Source organism: Garra rufa, chromosome 24 (assembly GCF_049309525.1).
Source record: "Garra rufa chromosome 24, GarRuf1.0, whole genome shotgun sequence".
Classification (NCBI taxonomy): Eukaryota; Metazoa; Chordata; class Actinopteri; order Cypriniformes; family Cyprinidae; genus Garra; species Garra rufa.
In genome coordinates this window covers 35170721-35191935 of record NC_133384.1, presented here as the reverse complement: position 1 = coordinate 35191935, position 21215 = coordinate 35170721, and the positions used below count along the sequence as shown (strand labels likewise).

At 35.5% G+C, this 21215-nt stretch overlaps 2 protein-coding genes across 3 annotated transcripts in view; both read right to left on the bottom strand.

Annotated features, from left to right (window-relative positions):
• The window catches only part of ift140 (intraflagellar transport 140 homolog (Chlamydomonas)), a 40356-nt gene extending 32739 nt beyond the window's left edge, over positions 1 to 7617 (bottom strand). The window contains exons 1-12 of the mRNA XM_073830935.1: positions 7498 to 7617; positions 6727 to 6884; positions 5107 to 5331; positions 4883 to 5004; positions 3939 to 4081; positions 3690 to 3865; positions 2546 to 2637; positions 2285 to 2391; positions 1937 to 2076; positions 1645 to 1848; positions 616 to 688; positions 407 to 498 (exon numbers count right to left, since the gene is read on the bottom strand). Of these exons, the coding sequence (XP_073687036.1) occupies positions 407 to 498; positions 616 to 688; positions 1645 to 1848; positions 1937 to 2076; positions 2285 to 2391; positions 2546 to 2637; positions 3690 to 3865; positions 3939 to 4081; positions 4883 to 5004; positions 5107 to 5331; positions 6727 to 6873 (1521 nt within the window). The 5' untranslated portion in view covers positions 6874 to 6884; positions 7498 to 7617. The remainder of the gene's footprint in view (positions 1 to 406; positions 499 to 615; positions 689 to 1644; positions 1849 to 1936; positions 2077 to 2284; positions 2392 to 2545; positions 2638 to 3689; positions 3866 to 3938; positions 4082 to 4882; positions 5005 to 5106; positions 5332 to 6726; positions 6885 to 7497) is intronic.
• Positions 7618 to 8916: 1299 nt separating this feature from the next.
• Positions 8917 to 19754, bottom strand: telo2 (TEL2, telomere maintenance 2, homolog (S. cerevisiae)). 2 transcript variants are annotated; one of them, XM_073830937.1, is made up of 21 exons: positions 19652 to 19754; positions 19088 to 19418; positions 18723 to 19003; positions 17211 to 17279; positions 16948 to 17095; positions 16765 to 16867; positions 16608 to 16676; positions 16376 to 16517; positions 16157 to 16293; positions 15867 to 15967; positions 14410 to 14511; positions 14220 to 14308; positions 13078 to 13169; positions 12882 to 12998; positions 11453 to 11524; positions 11166 to 11330; positions 11000 to 11088; positions 10830 to 10929; positions 9440 to 9504; positions 9234 to 9349; positions 8917 to 9145 (listed from the first exon to the last, which is right to left on the bottom strand). In XM_073830937.1, exons 2-21 carry the CDS (start codon positions 19387 to 19389, stop codon positions 9033 to 9035), a joined length of 2472 nt encoding a protein of 823 aa, XP_073687038.1. In that variant the 5' UTR covers positions 19390 to 19418; positions 19652 to 19754; the 3' UTR covers positions 8917 to 9032. The 2 variants fall into 2 exon arrangements, with proteins under 2 accessions (XP_073687038.1, XP_073687037.1); XM_073830936.1 differs by having other exon boundaries at positions 19088 to 19737.
• Positions 19755 to 21215: the final 1461 nt, after the last annotated feature.

Here is a 21215-nt window from a genome sequence, read left to right as displayed (position 1 = left end):
GTTCACATGTAACCTGCCTGATGCTAAACTCGTGCTCAGGACAGATGGACGTGGCTGTGAATCAAAGGTAAAAAATTATGTGAATGCTGTTCAGTTTCTCGCAAAAACAAATCGTTTCGTGTCTTAGGATATCAATGTATCGTCACAAGTCGCAGGGTGTTGGATTTGTCTGTGCATGTTTTTGTTTACTTTTAAAGGTCTGGTGCCCATCCACTCCCATTATTTGGCTGACAGATTGCACCGGTTTTCGTTAAAAATCTTCGTTTGTGTTCTGCTGAGGAAACAAAGTCACCTACATCTTGGTTGCTCTGGGGGTAAGCAGATACACATCAAATTTTCATTTTTGGGTGAACTATCCCTTTAAAGAACATTGATGTGTGTAGAGTTTGGACATGTGTACGCCTACCTGTGGTGTGCGGATCTGGACGCGGTTTGGTTCAACAGTGTAAATGTTTCCTTCATGAACCGCAAGAGCAAGAGACTCACACTGGAAAGAACCTGACGATAAAAACAAAACTAATCTGAAAATGACCCTGGCATATAAATATGTCCTGATTCTGTGTGGTCCTGCAAATCATCATTAATGTGTTGTCTGGAGATATGTGTTTATGGTACCTGTGCTATGTAGGGTTTGTCCTGATGGCTCGTACACAGTGATATATTTTCCATTCCACACCGCAACCAAATCCTATACATAGAGATTATGAAATAAATGTTGAAAATTTAAATATCACTTATTTAGCAAAAAAAAAAAATATATATATATATATTATTAATGTAATATTAATGTAATTAATAATATCATTTACAATTTAAAAGAATGTCTAGGAAAATTGTATTCATTTCATACATATTTCTTATATATATTGTGTGTATATAATAAAATATTAAAAGTTATGTATTGCTATATGTATATACACACACACACACACACACACATTCATATACATACAAATTGCCTCATGTATTTTTTCCTATTATATTTTAACTGATTAAATGTTAAATAATTTGGCACAATTATTTAGCATTTTTTTAAGTATAATTTATTATTATATGTAAAAAAAATAAATCATATATTATATATACACATATTTTAAAAATAATTTAGCACAATCAAAAATAATTAAATTACAATATTATGTTTCTCATTTGTGACCCTGGACGACAAAACCAGTCATAATGTCAATTTTTTGAAATTGAGATTTATACATAATCTGAAATATGAATAAATACGCTTTCGATTATTGTGTGGTTTGTTAGGATAGGATAACATTTGGCCGATATACAACTATTTGAAAATCTGGAATCTGAGGGTGCAAAAAATCTAAATATTGAGAAAATCACCTTTAAAGTTGTCCAAATGAAGTTCTTAGCACTGCATATTACTAATCCAAAATTATTAGTTATAATTTTGATATATTTAAGGTAGGAAATTTACAAAACATCTTCATGGAACATGATATTTACTTAATATCTTTAATAAAAGAAAAATAATTTTGTGCTACTTACAACTGGTTTTGCTGTCCAGGGTCACATATCCTGTTGCGAACATAATGCTGATGTGTGATTTTATGGTAAAATCATTACTGTACATTTGAAGAATGAGGTAAATCTATAAATTGGCTGTGTTAAATGCTGTCTTACTTTGGTGACTTGCACGGCTCTGATGTGTGTGTCTGTGTGAAAGGTGATGTGTGTGTTGGTGTTGAAGTTGGCCAGGCTGAGCTGTGTTGGCGTGAGCTGCACTGCTGCCATCTGCTGGCTATAATGAGAACACATCACATGCTCTGACAAGATCACCACACAGCTGCTGCTGCAGACGGCCAACAGATGAGAGCTCGAACCCCACTGCAGACACACAAACAGACACGGGGAGAGACTTCAGCAAAGGACCCATAACATGAAATATTCCTAAATATCTAATGCAACTGCTCACTTGTAGCTGTGAGATGTTTCCTTCAACTTCTGCTGGTGTTTGGAGTTTCCAGTGAATTTTCGTGTCTCCTTTCTGATCACTCACAGTCACCATGTGCCACAGAGCAACACGGCCTTTGCTAGTACCTGCTGCAAGAACTTCTGCAGGTGAAAACACATTCGAATTTAGATTACTTCTGAGCAAAACCACACTTATAAAATCACTTACATTTGTGTTTTGGCAGATGTTTTTATAAAGAGCAACTTAAAAGGTTATCAAGATATGCATTTCATCAATACGTGCATTTTATTTAATATACGCCAGTTTCAATGGAAAAAGTGTTTAAATTTGTCACAGTGGAAGTCTTACGTTTAGAAGTGCTAAAGGAAACACAGTTGAGCAGTTCTCCTTTCTCAAAGCCCAGAGACTCATCCAGTGTTAGAGCATAATGATCATCCAGCTCCACATCCCACAACCTACACACACACACACACACACACACACACACACACACACAACTATTAGAACACATGCAACATCTCAGGGCAACTGCTGAGAAACTGTACAATACTTGTGTGTTGTATACATACACAGTCAAAATAACACAGGAGTCTAAAATTAAATTTTCACCTGATGTGTTGTTCTCCTGAGGCGGTGATGAGCAAACCGTTTTCTGTCCACGCAATGTCTGCATGCTGCCCACCTCTGCCACTGAGCTTAACCTGTACATACATATTACAGTTAACTTGAACTAAAAAAAAAAATCTTACTTGAAATAAAATAAAATGTTTAAAAAAACTAAAACATATGCTACCAGTCAAAAGTTTTTGCTCACCAAGCCTACATTTATTTGATCCAAAGTACAGAAAACAGAAAAAATTGAGAAATATTTTTACTATTTAAAATAACTGTTTTCTGTTTGAATATATTTTAAAATGTAATTTATTCCTGTGATTTCAAAGCTGAATTTTTGGCATGATTACTCCAGTCACGTGGTCCTTCAGAAATCATTCTAATATTCTCATTTGCTGCTCAAAAAACATTATTATGTTGTTGAAACCAGCTAAATAGACTTTTTTTGAAATAATAAAGTTCTTTTGAATAATTTAGTGTATAATGTTACAAAAGCTTATTTTTTTAGATCAATGGTGATCTTTGGATCTTTCTAATTATCAAAGGATCCTGAAAAATGTACCGTACTCAACCGTTTTAAATATTGAGCAGCAAATCAGCGTATTAGAATTGTTACTTTGGATCAAATAAATGCAAGCTTGGTGAACAGAAGAGACTTCTTTAATAACATTAAATATCAAACACTTTTGACTGGTGGTGTATCATTTTTTATTATTTTATTTCAATTAAGATGTACTAAAATAACTAAAATTAAAATAAAATGAACAACTATACAGACATGTTTAAAAAAACTAATTAAAAAATGACAAAAACACAACAATATTACTAAATATCTTCATGTAATAAAATAACTCTCTCTCTTTCAGCTTGCTCCTTTCTAATTTAGTGGTCCGCACAGCTTATTTGGCACATGTTTTTATGCCAGATGCCCTTCCTGCTGCAACCCAGCCCTGAGAGTGCACTAACTCGTACAACCCCTAGTGCTGGGACACACTCACTCAGTCATTCACTCACACACTCACTCACTATGGCCAATTTAGACTTTCCAATTCACCTATACTGCATGTCTCAACCAAATTTTGGTTGCATCCTGATATCTAATTGGCCTTGACATATGAGCTGAGATCTGATTGGCCGTTACCTTACTGATCTCCTGAGCAATTCCTTCCGGTCCAAGACTGAACTGAGAGAGCAGCAGTGAGTCTGTTACCACGGCAAGGACGGCCCTCCTCTTGGAGTACCACATCTTCTGTACTGCACTCTCAACAGACAGTAACGGCACACTACGCGCCTGCTCATCCACACTGAACACACTCCCTAAACATCACACACAGTTAGAACGAACCCACAGTGACTGAACATCATCGCTAAACATCCTATAATCTCTCACCATCAGCTGTACTGATGTAGAACACCAGTCCTTCCTGTGATCCCAGTGCAAACGCTCCTCCTTTATTGCTCTTCTTCCAGTTAAACATGTCCAGAGCGTTTTCATCCCCGCTGACGGCAGCACGAGCCAGCATTGCCACATCCCTACAAATATAAGCACACAATGGAGGATCTCTCTATATTCTATATTCTTTCTTCATTAGAATTTATGTTTTTTGAGGAAAACATTTCAGGATTTCTCTCCATATAGTGGACTTCTGTGGTGCCCCAGAGTTTAAACTTCCAAAACGCAGTGTAAATGCAGCTTCAAAGGGCTCTAAATGAACCCAGCCGAGGTTGAAAGGTCTTATCTGGCAAAGCTATCGGTTATTTTCTAAAAAATACACTCTGTGTATTTCGGTTCATGTCGAAAAACACCCATCTCATCTCAACTTAAAAAATCACCCTAGATTGCTCCAGAAGTACCAGCCCAGTTTGAACATGCAAAGAAGGTCGAACACTCGAAAAAAGGTAAATGCTGGACAATCTTGAAGATGAAAAAAATTTAAGTAAGATTTTAAGATAATGAAATGGGAGTTTTTTGACATGCCCTAACTGTCATGAACCAGAATACACAGAGTTCATACACTAGACCAGGTTAAAAAGTACATAAATTGTGATTTTTTTTTTTTTTAAATAACTGATTGTTTCACTAGATAAGCCCCTTCTTCCAAGGCTGGGATCATTTAAAGCCCATTGAAGCTACATTTAAACTGCATTTTGGAAGTTCAAACTCAGGGGCACCATAGAAGCATTATATGGAGAGAAAAAAATCCTAAAATGTTTTTTCTCAAAAAACTATTTCTTCAAGAAAGAAAGACATGAACATCTTGGATGAAGGGGGGTGAGTCCATTATTTGTACATTTTTCTTCTGGAAGTGAACTGCTCCTTTAAATGAGACTCACTCAGTAGGCAGTGGAGGTCTGAATATGCAACACGTCAGTGGTTTACTGTAGTCATGTTTTATCAGAGGAGATCCCTGCAGTTTTCCTCTAGCATCCACCCTCCACAGCACCATTACACCTGCCTGTAACACACACAGAATTTCTACTCAGTGCATGTTTAAACCCTAACCATCAGCATTTATTATATAACACAGTGAAATATACACATATGCACTGTGTGTAACCTGATCTCCCGTGACCAGTCGGCTGCCATTACTGCTCCACTCCAGCACTGTGATGCAGGTGGTGTGTGTGTTGTTGGGCAGAGGTGTGTGTTCACCGGATGGGTGTGAGAGGAGCATGGTCTCGCCCGTCTCCCATCCCACCGCCAGCAGAGGTTTAGTCGGGTGCCACTGCAACAACGAGGGGCTGAATCCCCGCTCCACATGACACAGCTCAACATGCTCTCCCTAAAACACACACACACAAGCACACAGATATTATTACACAACACATTAAAACTCAACATTATCACTGATGCAATTTCATAAAATGCATTTCTTAAAATAAAGTTAATATTTTAAATATTAGTTTTATAAGAAGGTAGTAAGATTTTTAATTTAATTCTCTTCTGCTCACAAAGTCTCCATTTGTTTGATCCAAAATACAGCAAAAGCAGTAATATTGTGAATATTTTTACTATTTAAAATAACTGCTTTCTATTTGAATATATTTTAATTTGCATCAGCATTATTACCCCAGTCTTCAGTGTCACATGATCCGTCAGAAATCATTCTAATATACTGATTGCTGTTCAATTGATGATTTTTTTATTACTATTTTTATTAATATTTAAAACAGTCAAATAGATTTTTTCAGCATTCTTTGATGACTAGAAATATCCAAAGATCAGCATTTATCTTAAATAAAAAGTTTTTGTAACATTATACTTTATTCCATTCAAAAGCTTGGAGTCATTTTTTTTTTCTTTTGGGGGGAACAAAATTATATAAATTAATACTTTTGTTTAGCAAGGATGCTTTACATTTATCAAAAGAGATGATAAAGACATTTATAATGTTACGAAATAGTTCTATTTTAGATAAATGCTGTTCTTCTGAACTTTCTATTCATCAAAGAAAGCTCAAATATTCTACTCAGCTGTTTTCAACATAATATTAATAATAAATGTTTTTCGAGCAGCAAATCAGAATATTAGAATGTTTTTGAAGGATTGTGTGACTGGAGCAGCTTTGAAATTACAGGAATAAATTACATTTTACAATATAATCAAATACAAATCTGTAATTTTAAATAGTAAAAATATTTCAGAATTGTACTGTTTTTGCTGTACTTTGGATCAAATAAATGCAGGCTTGGTGAGCAGAAGAGACTTCTTACAAATCTTACTGTTCAAAAACTTTTGACTGGTAGTCTATTTAAAGTATACTTTATTCCTGTGATGCAAAGCTGAATTTTCAGCATCATTGGTCCAGTCTTCAGTGTCACATGATTCTTCTAATATGCTGATGTGGTGCTCAAGAAAAATGTATTCATATTATCAAGCAGCACAACAGTTTATAACATTAACAATAATAATGTTTCTTGAACAGAAAATCAGCATATAAGAATGATTTCTGAAGGATCGTGTGACACTGAAGACTGGAGTAATGATGCTGAAAATTCCATTACATTTTAAAGGATATTTAAATTGTAATAATACTGTATTTCACAATATAACTGTTTTACTGCATGTTTGTTTAAATAATTAGAGCCTTGATGAGCAAAAAAGAGTGGAAAAATCTTCCCGACTTCCCAGAAATGGGTATTAATGTAAAACAACATTAACAGAAATTATCTCTCACCTGTTGCAGGTAAAGATCCACGCAGCCCCCGGTAGAGGCGTTCACAGAGCCCACGGCCAGCACACACACACTGGAATGCCATGAGATCAAGACGGCTGCTCCACTGCTGTCAGGAGCCTCAACACGATGATCAAAATACACAGCCATGACCTACAAAACTATAGAAATAATAATGATCAGACTGTATTAACATCATGAGACACATAATACAGCAGTCTAACATTGACAACATTGACTGAGAACCTAATTATGACAACTACAATATAAAAAAATAACTTTGTAGATGGTTTAATGTGGCTAACTGCATTAACAGAAAGTATTGTGATGGAACTATGGTGCAATATGATGATACCATGGTATTTTGATACATACTGTATGCTTACCGTATGATAACACAGTGGTATTTAAACGATAATCCAAAGTACTTCACATAGCATAAGGTTAGTGTCCAAAACAAGTCATTAAAATGTTAGTATGACCAAAAAACGTAGTAATACCATGGTGTTTTTTATGTAAGTGTGACTCCTCAAAGTTAACGGTTTGATGCGCTGATAAAAGTTGTAACTGTTACATAAGATGTATTTCTGAAGCTTATACATCCATTGCTATGATATCCTGAGCAATTACGGCGTCAAAGTCGAAGTGTAATCGAAAATGTTGTTTACATCTGTTTTCAACGTTAGTAAATCTGTCGCTAGCTCTGTTAGCTAATCCACACCGAGGCCTGCCGCTTTAAAAACCTTTCAAATAACGACTGTTTAAAGAATTTACCTGAGAGCTCTTCCACTCAGCACTGCCGTTGTGACCGTGTGTTTTTTGCACAGCATATGTATGATTTAGACAATTAAAGGATGAAATTAGCCCTTCGATGTTTACGACGCGCCTTTAGCTGTGAAGCGTCTTTTTTGGTTACCCAGACAACGCCGAGGAGAAGAAGTGCGAAGGGGCGGAGCTAAAACGAGGCGCTGCGTCTCAACCAATGAGATGAAGGGAGTGGAATGGCTAATGAGGTGCGTTTTGTTATTATGGTTTTAGCACATGTAGGTATACATTAGGTATAAGCTTGATAATATGAGACTACTTGAAGTTTTATTTAGAATTTAAACAGAATTTGGACTGAAATAAAGGGGGGTAACAGATTTCGGTAGCCTTTAGTAATGCTTTATCAAATTTGGTGTCCCTTTTGTATGTCTGTTTCACATCAGAGCAATGTGTTTTCTAATATATAAAATAGAGGAGGTTAGACATCACTGGAGTGAATTTGGGTAACATTAAAACCGTTCTATGTGAAGAAGAAGGGGGTTACAGATTTTGGTAACGTTACGGCGCCTTGTTGGATTTGGTAACCCTGCTGTATGTATGTTGCTTTTCATATCAGAGTAATATTGCTTTTTTAGATATAAAACAAAGGAGACAAGACATCACTGGAGTGAATTTGGGTAACATTAAAGCCATTCTATGTGAAATAGAAGGGGATTACAGATTTTGGTAACATGTTACGATGCCTTGTTGGATTTGGTAACCCTGCAAGATATGTCTTGTATTTCACATCAGAGCAATATGCTTTCTAATATATACAATTGAGGAGGTTAGAAATCACTGGAGTGAATTTGGGTAACATTAAAGCCATTTTACGTGAAATATAAGGGGAGTAACTGATTTTGGTAACCTGTTATGCCGCATTGTCGGATTTGGTGACCCTGCTGTGTGTCTGCTGCTTTTCACATCAGAACATTATGTTTTCAAATATATAAAATAGAGGAGGTTAGACATCACTGGAGTGCATTTGAGTAACATTAAACCCATTCTGTGTGAAATAAAGGGGAATAACCGATTTCGGTAACCTGTTATGCTGCCTTGTCAGATTTGGTAACCCTGCTGTATGTCTGTTGCTTTTCACATCAGATTAATATGCTTTCTAATATATAAAATAGAGAAGGTTAGACATCACTGGAGTGATTCTGAGTAACATTAAAGTCATTCTTTGTGGAAAAAAGTGGAGTAACAGATTTTGGTAACCTGTTACACTTCCTTGTTGAATTTGGTAGCCCTGCTGTATATCCGTAGCACATCAGACTAAAATGCTTTCTAAGACAAAATATGTTTAAAATTTTAAAGTAAGTTTTCCCTTAAAGCACAGCAGAAATTGTAAATAACTTTGTTTTGTGAACATAGGTTTTCAATGTCCCCTAAAAGCTCTTTATTGTATAAACATAAACATAACACAATAAATGAAATCCAAAGAGCAATGCCATAATAATTATGGATGCATCATGCCATGGTCATCAAATCTTTTATTTATATTGTCAGGTCTCCATATCTGGGATCTGCAGCTGAGTTTTAAGGCTTTTGTCCAGAAGCATTAAACTCTGTACGGCCAAATTCCTGCAGTCTGCGTCACAATCATTCTCTGCCACATCTGCACACAAAAACACATTTATCAATAAATAACAAACACACTTACTCACACACACACACATATATAAAGTGTCATACAAGCAGTTTACCTGCAAGCCAGGCCCTGGTCTCCATCAGGTCATCACCGAGTTCTGTAAGTAAGTTCTCAGCAGGCATGCTCAGAAACACAGCACAAACTGCAAACATAACACCCCTCCGAACCATCCTACAGTTCAAACCAAAGAGAAAGCATTAGATGAGCATTAGATGAATATGCATGTAATATTATGCATCCTAGAACAGAACACAAACTTACTGGTCAGTGTGGAAGCGCACAGCCCAAACAAAATCCAGCAGAGCTCTGCCCATCTGAGACACGACCTGAACAAAAACATCAATGATTATGTGACATGTATATCACTTCTAATAGGGCTGCACCATTTGGGGAATAAAAATGCAATTAAGATTTTAAATGCAATTTAAAATTCCAGGTTTGCTGTGCTTGCCAAAATAGCAAAATTATGTGATTACATATCAATGTGAATATAAAATATTAATAATTATTAATATTACTAAATAAAAATATAATAAAAAAACAAATAAAAACAAAAGAAATATTACTATTGTAATATTGCACAGTAAAATAAAATAGGGAATATAAGAAAAAAAAAAAAAACATTTTAATGCAATTTTAATTTAAAATGCCATACAAAAATTCCAGGTATGCATGCTTGTTTGCAGGGCTGCACAATTTGGCAAAATGTTTGTGATTATATATCAATATAATTATAAAATAATAATAATAATAATTATAATTATTATTACTGAAGAAAAATATAGAAAAATTAAAAATAACAAAAAAAGAAATATTACTATTGCAATATTTCACTCTAAAATAAACAGAGTATTTAAGAAAAAAAAGATTTAAAATGATTTAAAATGGATTTAAAATGCAATAAAAATTCCAGGTTTGCTGTGCTAGTTTGTAGGGCTGCACAATTTGGCCAAATCTTTGTAATTATATATCAATATGGCTATGAAATAATAAAAAGAACAAAAAAGTAATTATTATTAGTATTATTATTATTATTATAACTAAATAATGTTTGTCTAAATAAAAAAACAAAATAAGAAATATTACTATTCTAATATTTCACTGTGAAATGAAAAAAATAGTGCTGGGCAACTATTAATCACGATTAATCACATCCAAAATAAAAGTTTTTGTTTAAATTTAATATTTGTGTGCACTGTGTATATTTATTATGTATATATAAATACACACGCATGCATGTTTATTTTTATATGTGCTTTATATAAGTTTATATATTAAATATACCTATATATAATATAAATTAAATGAATATAAATATATGTTAATATTTTTTTAAAATGTGTCTTTATATATACTTAATAAATATACACAGTACACACACTTATAATATATAAACAAAAACCTATATTTTGGATGCAATTAATTGAGATTAATCATTGCCCATCACAAAAAAATTGTATTTAATAAAAATAGAACACTAATAATAATTTTATTTTACATTAGAGCATTAAAATTACAATTACACTTTTCAAACTTGCTCTTCTATTTGCATTAATAAAAAAGCTGAATTACTGCTTTTTTCCCAAAATAATAACTGGGTGCTTATGTGTACAAATTGTGTAATGCATGCTGTGTTTGCATATGCTTGTACCGGTGCATTAACAGCCAGGTGCATGAGCAGCCCAAGTGTGTGCAGCAGTCTTCCTAGCACCAGATGATCACCCCCCAGAAGGTCAAAGGTCACCTGCGGCCTATAACAAAACATTAAATCAGTGAAATGATGTAATACGAGCTAAATAAAACGTGTGCACACAAACAGACCTGTCATAGTTCCTCAGCAGTGGGAATAAGAAGAATCCAGCGACCGGAGCGTAACGGTTGGGAGTGGCTTTGACTGGTTGAGTCCCACCCTGAACGAAACAAACACATTATTAGACATCAAATCATTGTAAATGTGTATAATGCACCAATTGTGAGGACATCTCACCTTGCTAATTCGCCTGGTTTTACTCTGGATTCGTTTTTCCACAATCTGCCGCCAGTGTGTGATGTCACCACACTGCTCTAGAGCTGTCACTGCAGTGATTGGCTGAGCTCCAGTGTGCTTAGTCGTGATTGGCTCAGACAGTTCCTGGGCAGAGAGAGCAAGAACCTGGAATAGTAGAAGCAGCAGTTTAGTCATTGAGAAAGCACACGTGTCACATGATGCTTCAGAAATCATTCTAATATGCTGATTTTCTGCTGAAGGAACATTAATGTTGATATTAGTCTGACCTCCAGAATGTCCAGTCTCTGTCTCAAGCTGTAGTTGAGAGAGTAGAACTCTGTTGTCCAATAATCTACAACCTACAGAGGAAAAACAGCATAGTCACTTCCATATGTTTTTATATACAGTCAAGACCGAAATTATTCATACCCCTGGCAAATTCTGACTTCAAGTTACTTTTATTCAACCAGCAAGGACCGGAAATGACACCGGCTTCTACCAAAAGATAATAAGACATATGTATAAGAGGCATCATTGTGGAAAAAAATATTTCTCAGCTTTTATCAACATTTGAACAAAAAGTGGCATGTCCAAAATTATTCATACCCTTCTCAATAATCAATAGAAAAGCCTTTATTGGCTATTACAGCAATCAAACGCTTCTTATAATTGCTGCACAGCTTTATGCATGTCTCCACTGTTTTTTTTTTTTGTCCATTCATCTTTAGCGATGAGCTCCAACTCTTTCAGGTTGGAGGGTCTCCTTGCCATCACCCTGATCTTTAGCTCCCTCCACAGATTCTCAATTGGATTTAAGTCAGGACTCTGGCTGGGCCACTGCAAAACGTTAATGTTTTTGTCTGCTAACCATTTCTTCACCACTTTTGCTGTGTGTTTTGGGTTGTTGTCATGCTGAAATGTCCACTGTTGCCCAAGGCCAAGTTTCTCTGCAGACTGCCTGATGTTGTTGTTGAGAATTTTTATGTATTGCTCCTTTTTCATGGTGCCATTTACTGTGATTACAGTGTCCGTTGGACACATCAGAGCCCAGATTCATTAGAATGGCCTTTGTGGTGATCCTTGGATTCTTTTTTCCCTCTCTCACTATCCTCCTGGCCAGCACAGGTGTCACTTTTGGCTTCCGACCACGTTCTCTGAGATTTTTCAGAGTGCGAAACGTCTTGTATTTTTTAATAATATTTTGCACTGTAGCCACTGGAACTTTAAAACATTTAGATCTGGTCTTATAGCCCTTTCCTGACTTGTGAGCAGCCGCAGGTCTTCAGTGAGCTCCTTTGTCTTAGCCATGACTGTCCACAAACCAACAGCTTCTGTTTTTCACCTGTTAAGTTGATCAAAACAGTTGTTCCCAATGAATCAGGGTAATTAGGATGCTTTAGAACAGCTTGGACTATTTGGAATGGTATAGAACTTTGGATTTTCCCATAGACTGTGACAGTTTGCAAAGGGTATGAATAATTTTGGACATGCAACTTTTTGTTCAAATGTAAATAAAAGCTGAGAATTTATTTCCACAATGATGCCTCTTGTACATCGTCTTATTATCTTTTGGGAGAAGCCTGTGTCATTTCCGGTCCAAAAAAACTTGCTGGTTGAACAAAAGTAACTTAAAGTCAGAATTTGCCAGAGGTATGAATAATTTCAGGCTTGATTGTAGAGCTGAGCTTGTTTGTCAACATCTGTCTGATGTCTCACCGGTTTGATGTCTGTAACTGTGAGGGCCACCATGGCATTCTGCCGGAGCATTTGGAAGCATGGCGTGTTGTATCTGTCCTCCAGGTGAAGCAGTACTTTACTGAACTGAACACTCACCTGTAACACACACAAACTAATGAGTCATCATGACATACGCCAGTGTTAGGAATTCAAATTTGCTGCGATGGCTTCTGACCTCTTGTGTGGCCTTCACGTTCTTTCTAAGAAGAGCTTCTGCCACTTGCAGACTGAGTTCAACCCTTTCAGCATCATCACACAACATCAATGCTGCAAATAAAAGATATAGCCAATGCAAAAACTTCAGAAAAGCCAGATAGAAGCTTAGATAAAACCTGAATTAAACCTGAATTAATCACAGTTATTATGCTTAAAGGAGAAGTTCACTTCCAAAACAAAAATGTACAGATAATTTACTCACCCCCTTGTCATTCAAGATGTTCATGTCTTTCTTTCTTCAGTCGTAAAGAAATTATGTTTGATGAGGAAACATTTCAGGATTTCTCTCCATATAATGGACTTCTATGGTGCCCCCGAGTTTGAACTTACAAAATGCAGTTTAAATGCAGCTTCAAAGGGCTCCAAATTATTCCAGCCGAGGAAGAAGGGTCTTATCTAGCAAAACGATTGGTTATTTTCTAAAAAAAAAAAAAAAAAAAATTAACAATTAATATACTTTTTAACCTCAAATGCTAATTTTGTCTAGCTCTGTGTGAACTCTCCTCCAACTTCAAAATTGCCCCAAAATCATTGTTTTACCCTTTTTTGTAAATGGCGTTTGATCTTCTTTGCATGTTCACTTTGTAAACACTTGGTCAGTAGTTCTGCAGCAATGTTGGATGATTTTGAAGTTGGAGGAGAAAATGAGATGGGATTTTCTTTAAACACCCTAACTGTTTTGAACCAGAGCGCAGAGTAGACACAGAACTAGACAAGATGAGCATTTGAGGTTAAAAAGTAAAAATAAACCGATCGTTTTGCTAGATAAGACCATTCATCTTCAGCTGGGATCATTTAGAGCCCTTTGAAGCTGCATTTAAAATGCATTTTGGAAGTTCAAACTCGGGGGCACCATAGAAGTCCATTATATGGAGAGAAATCCTGAAATGTTTGCCTCAATAAACTATTTCTTTACGACTGAAGAAAGAAAGACATGAACATCTTGGATGACAACAAATTTTTGTTCTGGAAGTCAACTTCTCCTTTAACTAAAACTACTAAAACATTTTTGTTTATAATAATAGTTATACAGTATATAATAATATATAGCTTATAATAATATAACAGTATGTAATTAATACTAAAATGACCATAGATCACCTTCGAGACAGTCTCTGACGTAACGGGGCGGCGCTGATTTCTTCTTCTCCTGATCAGCTGACATGTCATATGGAGTCAGATCATCATCACTATGAGAAGAATAGAGATGTCATTTCAAGATAAATGTTATTAGTGATTAATATCACTGAATTTACAGTTCTCATTTGTGTTTATGATAGTGTAGATGTACCTGTCCAGTTCAGAATCACTGCCACGACCAGCCTCAGATGTCACTGACTGTGATGGCGCTGATTGACCTGCTGAATCCTTAACTTTAAGCTCTGGTTGAAGACTGGAACAAAAATACGTCACAGAGGTGTCACATAGAGCTTTTTTCGGGAAAATGATTCCATTGGACTAAAAGTCACATTTTATTATTACAACATACTGGTAATAAAACCAAACATGTGCAAACATTATAAACACTCTAATTATGTATTTTAGTTCTGCTCACTTTACAAAAAATACTTCAAAGAAATGGAATTCAAAGCAAAACAGGAATGAGTAATATAAATATTAATCAAACTAATTATAGTGGGATACTGGGATTCATTATAAACAACATTTATTATACAAATTAAAGTAAAACTGAGACTATTAGCATGTGGAAAATGTGCTATACAAATAAACTCTTTAATTCAGAATAAATCCAAATGTTTTGTGTGCTTGACATTAATTGCATTATACATGTTATTTGGGAATATAAGCTGCAGCATGTTTCAGATGATTAAAAATGTGACTTAAACACTACCAATCAAAAGTTTTGGTTGATTTCTAAGGTTTTTTTAAAGTCGTCTCTTCTGCTCACCAATTGCATTTATTTGATCCAAAGCACAGCAAAAACAGTAAAATTGTGAAATATTTTTACGATTTAAAATAACTGTTTTCTATTCGAATATATTTTAAAATGTAATTTAAAAATCTACATTTTCAGCATCATTACTCCAATCTTCAGTGTTACATGATCCTTCAGAAATCATTCTAATATGCTGATTTGCTCTTCATTTTTTATTATTATTATTATAATCAATATTTTAAACAGTTGAGTAAATTTTTTCAGGATTCTCTGATGAATCAACATTTATCTGTAATAAACTTTTGTAACATTATACACTATACCAATTAAAAGCTTAGAGTCAGTATTTCTTTTGGGCGGCAGGTAGGAATAGAAATTAATACTTTTATTTAGTAAGGATGCTGTAAAATAATAAAAAATTATGATAAAGAAATGTATAATGTTATTTCAGATTCAAACTTTCTATTCTATTAATCAAAGAAACCTGAAAAAAATTCTACTCAGCTGTTTTCAAATGTTTTTTTGAGCGGCAATTCAGAATATCAGAATGATTTCTGAAGGATCATGTGACTGGAGTAATGATGCAAAAAATTCAGCTTTGAAATCACAGGAATAAATCATATTTTAAAATATATTCAAATAGAAAACAGTTATTTTAAATAATAAAAATATTTCAAAATTATACTGCTTTTACTGTACTTTGCATCAAATAAATGCAGGCTTGGTGAGCAGAAGAGACTTCTTTAAAAAACATTAAAAATCTTACCGTTCAAATTTTTTTTGACTGCTAGTGTATATCAGAAAATATGGAAAATATAAAACAAAACACTGACATTAAGTGTGCATTTTACCTGGTAGAGGAATCAGGCTTGTGTTGTTCATCATCCTCATCCTCAACAGATAGAGACTCCATTAATGACTTCAGCTCTCTGATCTCCTCATCTCCCTCATACTGACATATAAAAACAGCTTCATTAGCATTAAAACAGTCATGAATAAAACAAATATGTTGTGCATGTCTAAAACGTTTGTTAGTTGCATGCAAATGCAGGATACTTTCAGGTTTGGTAAAGATCATTAACATAGCATCACAGGAGGTTTTCAGTGTTAAGAACAATGTTTAAAGGTCCAAAAGGCTTACCTGGAATTTTAATTGTGATCCTGGTGTGTCTAATTTAAGACTAAGACACTCTCCCACAACCATTCCCATCTGACGAATATGCTTAATATTGCTGTCTAGGCGGCACTGGACACCTCCCAGCATGCACTGCAACAACTCTGTTGAGCAGACAACCTTATAAAACACCAGAAAACTGCAGCTGTACATAAAAATGCATTTGAATGCATGCATGGGCATTACCTTGTCTTAGCTCTTGTATTTCAGAATGATTAAGTAAAGCCACACACAGAAGCAAAGCTTTACTGACGTACAGCTGCTGTTCGACACACGTGTGTTTCACGGCACTGCTGTTACACCACACCTGACACACACTCCGGAGAACCTACACACACCAATTATTATCTTTTAACCAACTTATTTTGCATTATATACTAAAATGGACAACAACTATCACAATAGATCATCATCATACCTGTTTGAGCAGCATCCGACGCTCTGAATCCAGAGCCAAATAACCAAGAACAGACTTTAACAACTGAGTCTGAATTTAAAGAGAAACAGGAAAAATAAGAAGCCAATATTTTTTTTAGCTAGGTTGCATTAAATAAATCTTTTATTTCACTACTTACTGGATGCTGGTACTGCTGCAATAACAGTTTATGAGTGAGAACGAATTGAGCTTTCTTATTGGTAATCACCAGGTTTCCCATCAGCCTGGACACAGCAGCCGCACTGAAACACACACTCATGTTAAAGTTAACTAACAACTCATTCATTAAGAATTCATTATGTTAATTAACCTGCTCTCTTACCCGCTGAGGCTGCGTATGAGTCCTGTGATGACACACTCTGTGCATCTTTCTGGAACCTTCTCCAGCAGTCTCTGCGTCACGCGCTGCCACAGCGGGTCCACGCGGGTCAGGGAGGAGAGCCGGGGTGCCAGAGTCTCAAAAATCTGAGCTACATATAAACAGATATTAATGCAGCACACAGGTTGGGAATATAGTAATAAAATAAATCTTTTCAATGCAGAAAACCAATAAACCATACATTAGCTACTTAAAATTAAACTTACAGCTGTATCCTTGGATGCACACTTTTCCCAACACTTGAGCCACAAAGCCAAGAGAGCAATCCTGTCCCGCTATATCAGAGAGATAAACATGAACAAGACGAGAAATATGTAAAAATGGACAACAAATATACACTAAATGTAGTGGTTGCAATGATGCATGAAAATATGGAGTTAATGCAATGATGCGTGAAAATATGCAGTGGATGCAGTGATGCATTAACATATGCAAGGGTTAAAAGAATTCATTAAAATATGCAGTGGTTGCAATGCTGCATGAAAATATGCAATTAATGCAGTGATGCATGAAAATATGCAGTGGTTGCAATGATGCATGAAAATATGCAATTAATGCAGTGATGCATGAAAATATGCAGTGGTTGCAATGATGCATGAAAATATGCAATTAATGCAGTGATGCATGAAAATATGCAGTTAATGCAGTGATGCATGAAAATATGCAGTGGTTGCAATGATGCATGAAAATATGCAATTAATGCAGTGATGCATAAAAATATGCAGTGGTTGCAATGATGCATGAAAATATGCAATTAATGCAGTGATGCATGAAAATATGCAGTGGTTGCAATGATGCATGAAAATATGCAATTAATGCAGTGATGTATGAAAATATGCAGTGGTTGAAATAATGCATGAAAATATACAGTGATACATGAAAGTAAGCAGTGGATTCAGTGATGTATTAAAATATGCAGAGGATACAGTGATGTATAATAACATACAGTGGATGCATGAAAGTAAACAGTAGATGCAGTGATGCATGAAAATATGAAGTGGTTGTAATGATTAATGAAAATGTGCAAAGGATGCAGTGATGTATGAAAATATGCAGTTGATGCAGTGATGCATGAAAATATGAAGTGGTTGTAATGATTAATGAAAATATGCAAAGGATGCAGTGGATGCATGAAAGTAAGCAGTGGATGCAGTGATGTATAATAATATGCAGTGGATGCATGAAAGTAAACAGTTGATGCAGTGATGCATGAAAATATGAAGTGGTTGTAATGATTGATGAAAATATGCAAAGGATCCAGTGGATGCATGCAAGTAAGCAGTGAATGCAGTGATGCATGAAAATATGCAGTTGATGCAGTGATGCATGAAAATATGAAGTGGTTGTAATGATGAATGAAAATATGCAGAGGATGCAGTGATGCATGAAAGTAAGCAGTGAATGCAGTGATGCATGATAATATGCAGTGATGCTTGAAAATATGCTGTGCATATATGGAGGTTGCAATTCTGCAATAAAATATGGAGTGGATGCATTAAAGTAAGCAGTGGATGCAGTGATGTATGATAATATGCAGCGCATGCATTAAAATATGCAGTAGATTCAGAGATGCATGAAAATATGCAGTCATTGCAATGATGCTGTACGTATATGGAGGTTGCAATTCTGCAATAAAATATGAAGTGGTTGCAATGATGCTTTAAGTATGCACTGGTTCCTTTATTCACAAGTATTTCAGTCCTGAATGTGTGTGATACCTCTGAGAGCGTGGCATGTCTTCTCCAGGGTGTCCAGTATGCTGGCGGCCAGCAGTGGGTAGTACCGCTGTGGTAAGAAGACATCAGGTGTGTTTGTGTGCAGATAGTTGCAGGTGATGGAGGGTAAAGCAGCAAGGTGGCCAATGACGGTCTCTCTTAGCTGGGGAGAGTCTGAACAGGCCCCGCCCACCTCACATCTGGACCACAACAACACCTGGAGGCGACCCGCAGAGAGGAACTTCTCCAGTACAGACACACATCGCTCCAGACCTGCACTCTCACTGTGTGGAAAAGAGAGATAACACATAATTAGTATAGACAGATAGATAGACATACAGTCTGATGGACATATGTTGATGCCATACCCTGTGGAGTTGATGGTGTCCAGCAGAAGCAGCAGGGCTTGGTCAGGTGGACCTCTGAGGAACATCTCATCCCAGAGCTTCTTGATCTCCTCATCTTCACACGACCTGCTGAACCAGTGCGCGCTCACCAGCACCTGAATCGCGTGTGTGTAGTGAAGGCGCGTGAACTCGCCGTCCTCCAGGTAGCGTGTGAGTGAGCGCAGCGCGTGCACGATCTCCTCGGAATCTCGTGAGGTGGAGAGAGTCCTCAAGCATGAGTTCACCTGCATCCGCACCGAAACCTCGGTACCAGCGGAGTCCATGACGGACGATTCGGTTTAATGCAGCATCACTTTTGCCAACATAATAAATAAAATTTTACTGCGTACATTTGACTGTTAGACAAACGTGGCTGATCATATCCGAATCATACGAACCTCTATGTCACATAATCATTTAAATGAAGTAACGTTACAGTACAGTAGCGTATCAGAGCCGCAGAACTACAAACCTCATAGGATAACCATAATTATCTTATATGAACACCACAATGTTAATATATAAATGATTATATAGTAAACGTACTTGCCGTTTTAATTTGGTTATAGTTTTAAAGTCATTCCGTTATAATAAAACATAAAATAACAGGCAGCATCAGTCGTGTTGACATAACTCCATGTGATTCCGCTTTAATACGTGTCCGAGTAAAAACAGATCGGCAGAATAAAGGTTCCTATCGGTATGTTCCATAATAATTCACTAGATAGCGCTACAGGACTCGCAAACCCTTTAGGCTTGTTGTTTTTTAGTTCATAGTTGATCACTTTTGGTTCATTAATTTAAGTTAATCAGGAATAAGCTAATCAGTCCTTACAAAGGCATTTGTACTCCCCCAAAACTGAATAGCAATTTAATGAGTGTTTTATTTTTTTAATGTCTACATGTGAACAAACTGCATAAATACTGATATTATATTAGCTATATAACATATATAACGTATATATTATATATATACAAAATATATTGTATGGGTCAAAATTAGGATTTTCCTTTTAATGCCAAAATCATTAGGATATTAAGTAAAGATCATGTTCCACGAAGATATTTAGTAAAATTTCTATTGTAAATATATCAAAACTTAATTTTTGGTTACTAATATGCATTGCTAAGAATTTCATTTGGACAACTTTAAAGGGGATTTTTCTCAATATTTAGATTTTTTTTTTTTTTTTTTGCACCCTCAGATTCCAGATTTTTGTTGTATCAATCACAGTTGTATCAAGCTTATTTATTCATCTTTCAGGTGACCTATAAATCTCAATTTAAAAAAAAAAAAGACCCGTATGACTGATTTTGTGGTCAAGGATCAAATATATAGGACTAATAATCACCTACATCTTTACTATTTACTGAATTAGATGATGTAAAATGTAAAAACCTACTTTAGTGAACTAGTCTTAGGTTTTTCACTCAACCTGGAAAAAAAGACACAACAAGCAGTACAACTTTCTGGATGCTTTAGGTCAATAATTATCAAAAAAAAAATGTTGAAAATTACCTTTATTTAGAAAAGGGGCCTGTCCAAATGTACCCAAAATCCTATAAATCCTAAAAGAAAACTCAAAACTCAAAACCTGGTGAGCATATGCGACAGGTATGTCATAAAAAAATATATTATATTAACTGGATTTGCCAAAAATGATTTGCCTTTTTCAAATCATCGATTTAGGTGGTTACAGGCTTGCTAAATAATGTCTTTTTTCATATGTGTTTAAATGAACAAAAGTGCTTGAACACTGGTAATCACTGCTTGCAGATATGTTTTATCATAATCATAAATGCACGGTTTGTAGGACAAATAGTCTTACTGTTTACGGCACTCTCTTGTTCTGCAAAAAAAGGTGGATAAATAACAAGCTATTGGTTAACAGGGTTGGATTTTTAATCATTGCATCACATTTTTATGTCTTTCCATTTTATTTGCACCATTTACTTCACAATCTCACAGTTATGTTTCTCTAATGGTCCACTGTAAGGACTTGCATTTTTACTTGCATAATAGAACTAATAAGTTCTACTCTATTCTTCTTTGGCATATTCATGTGTAGTAAGTTCGACATGACACACATACACAAAAAAAAGGAAACAT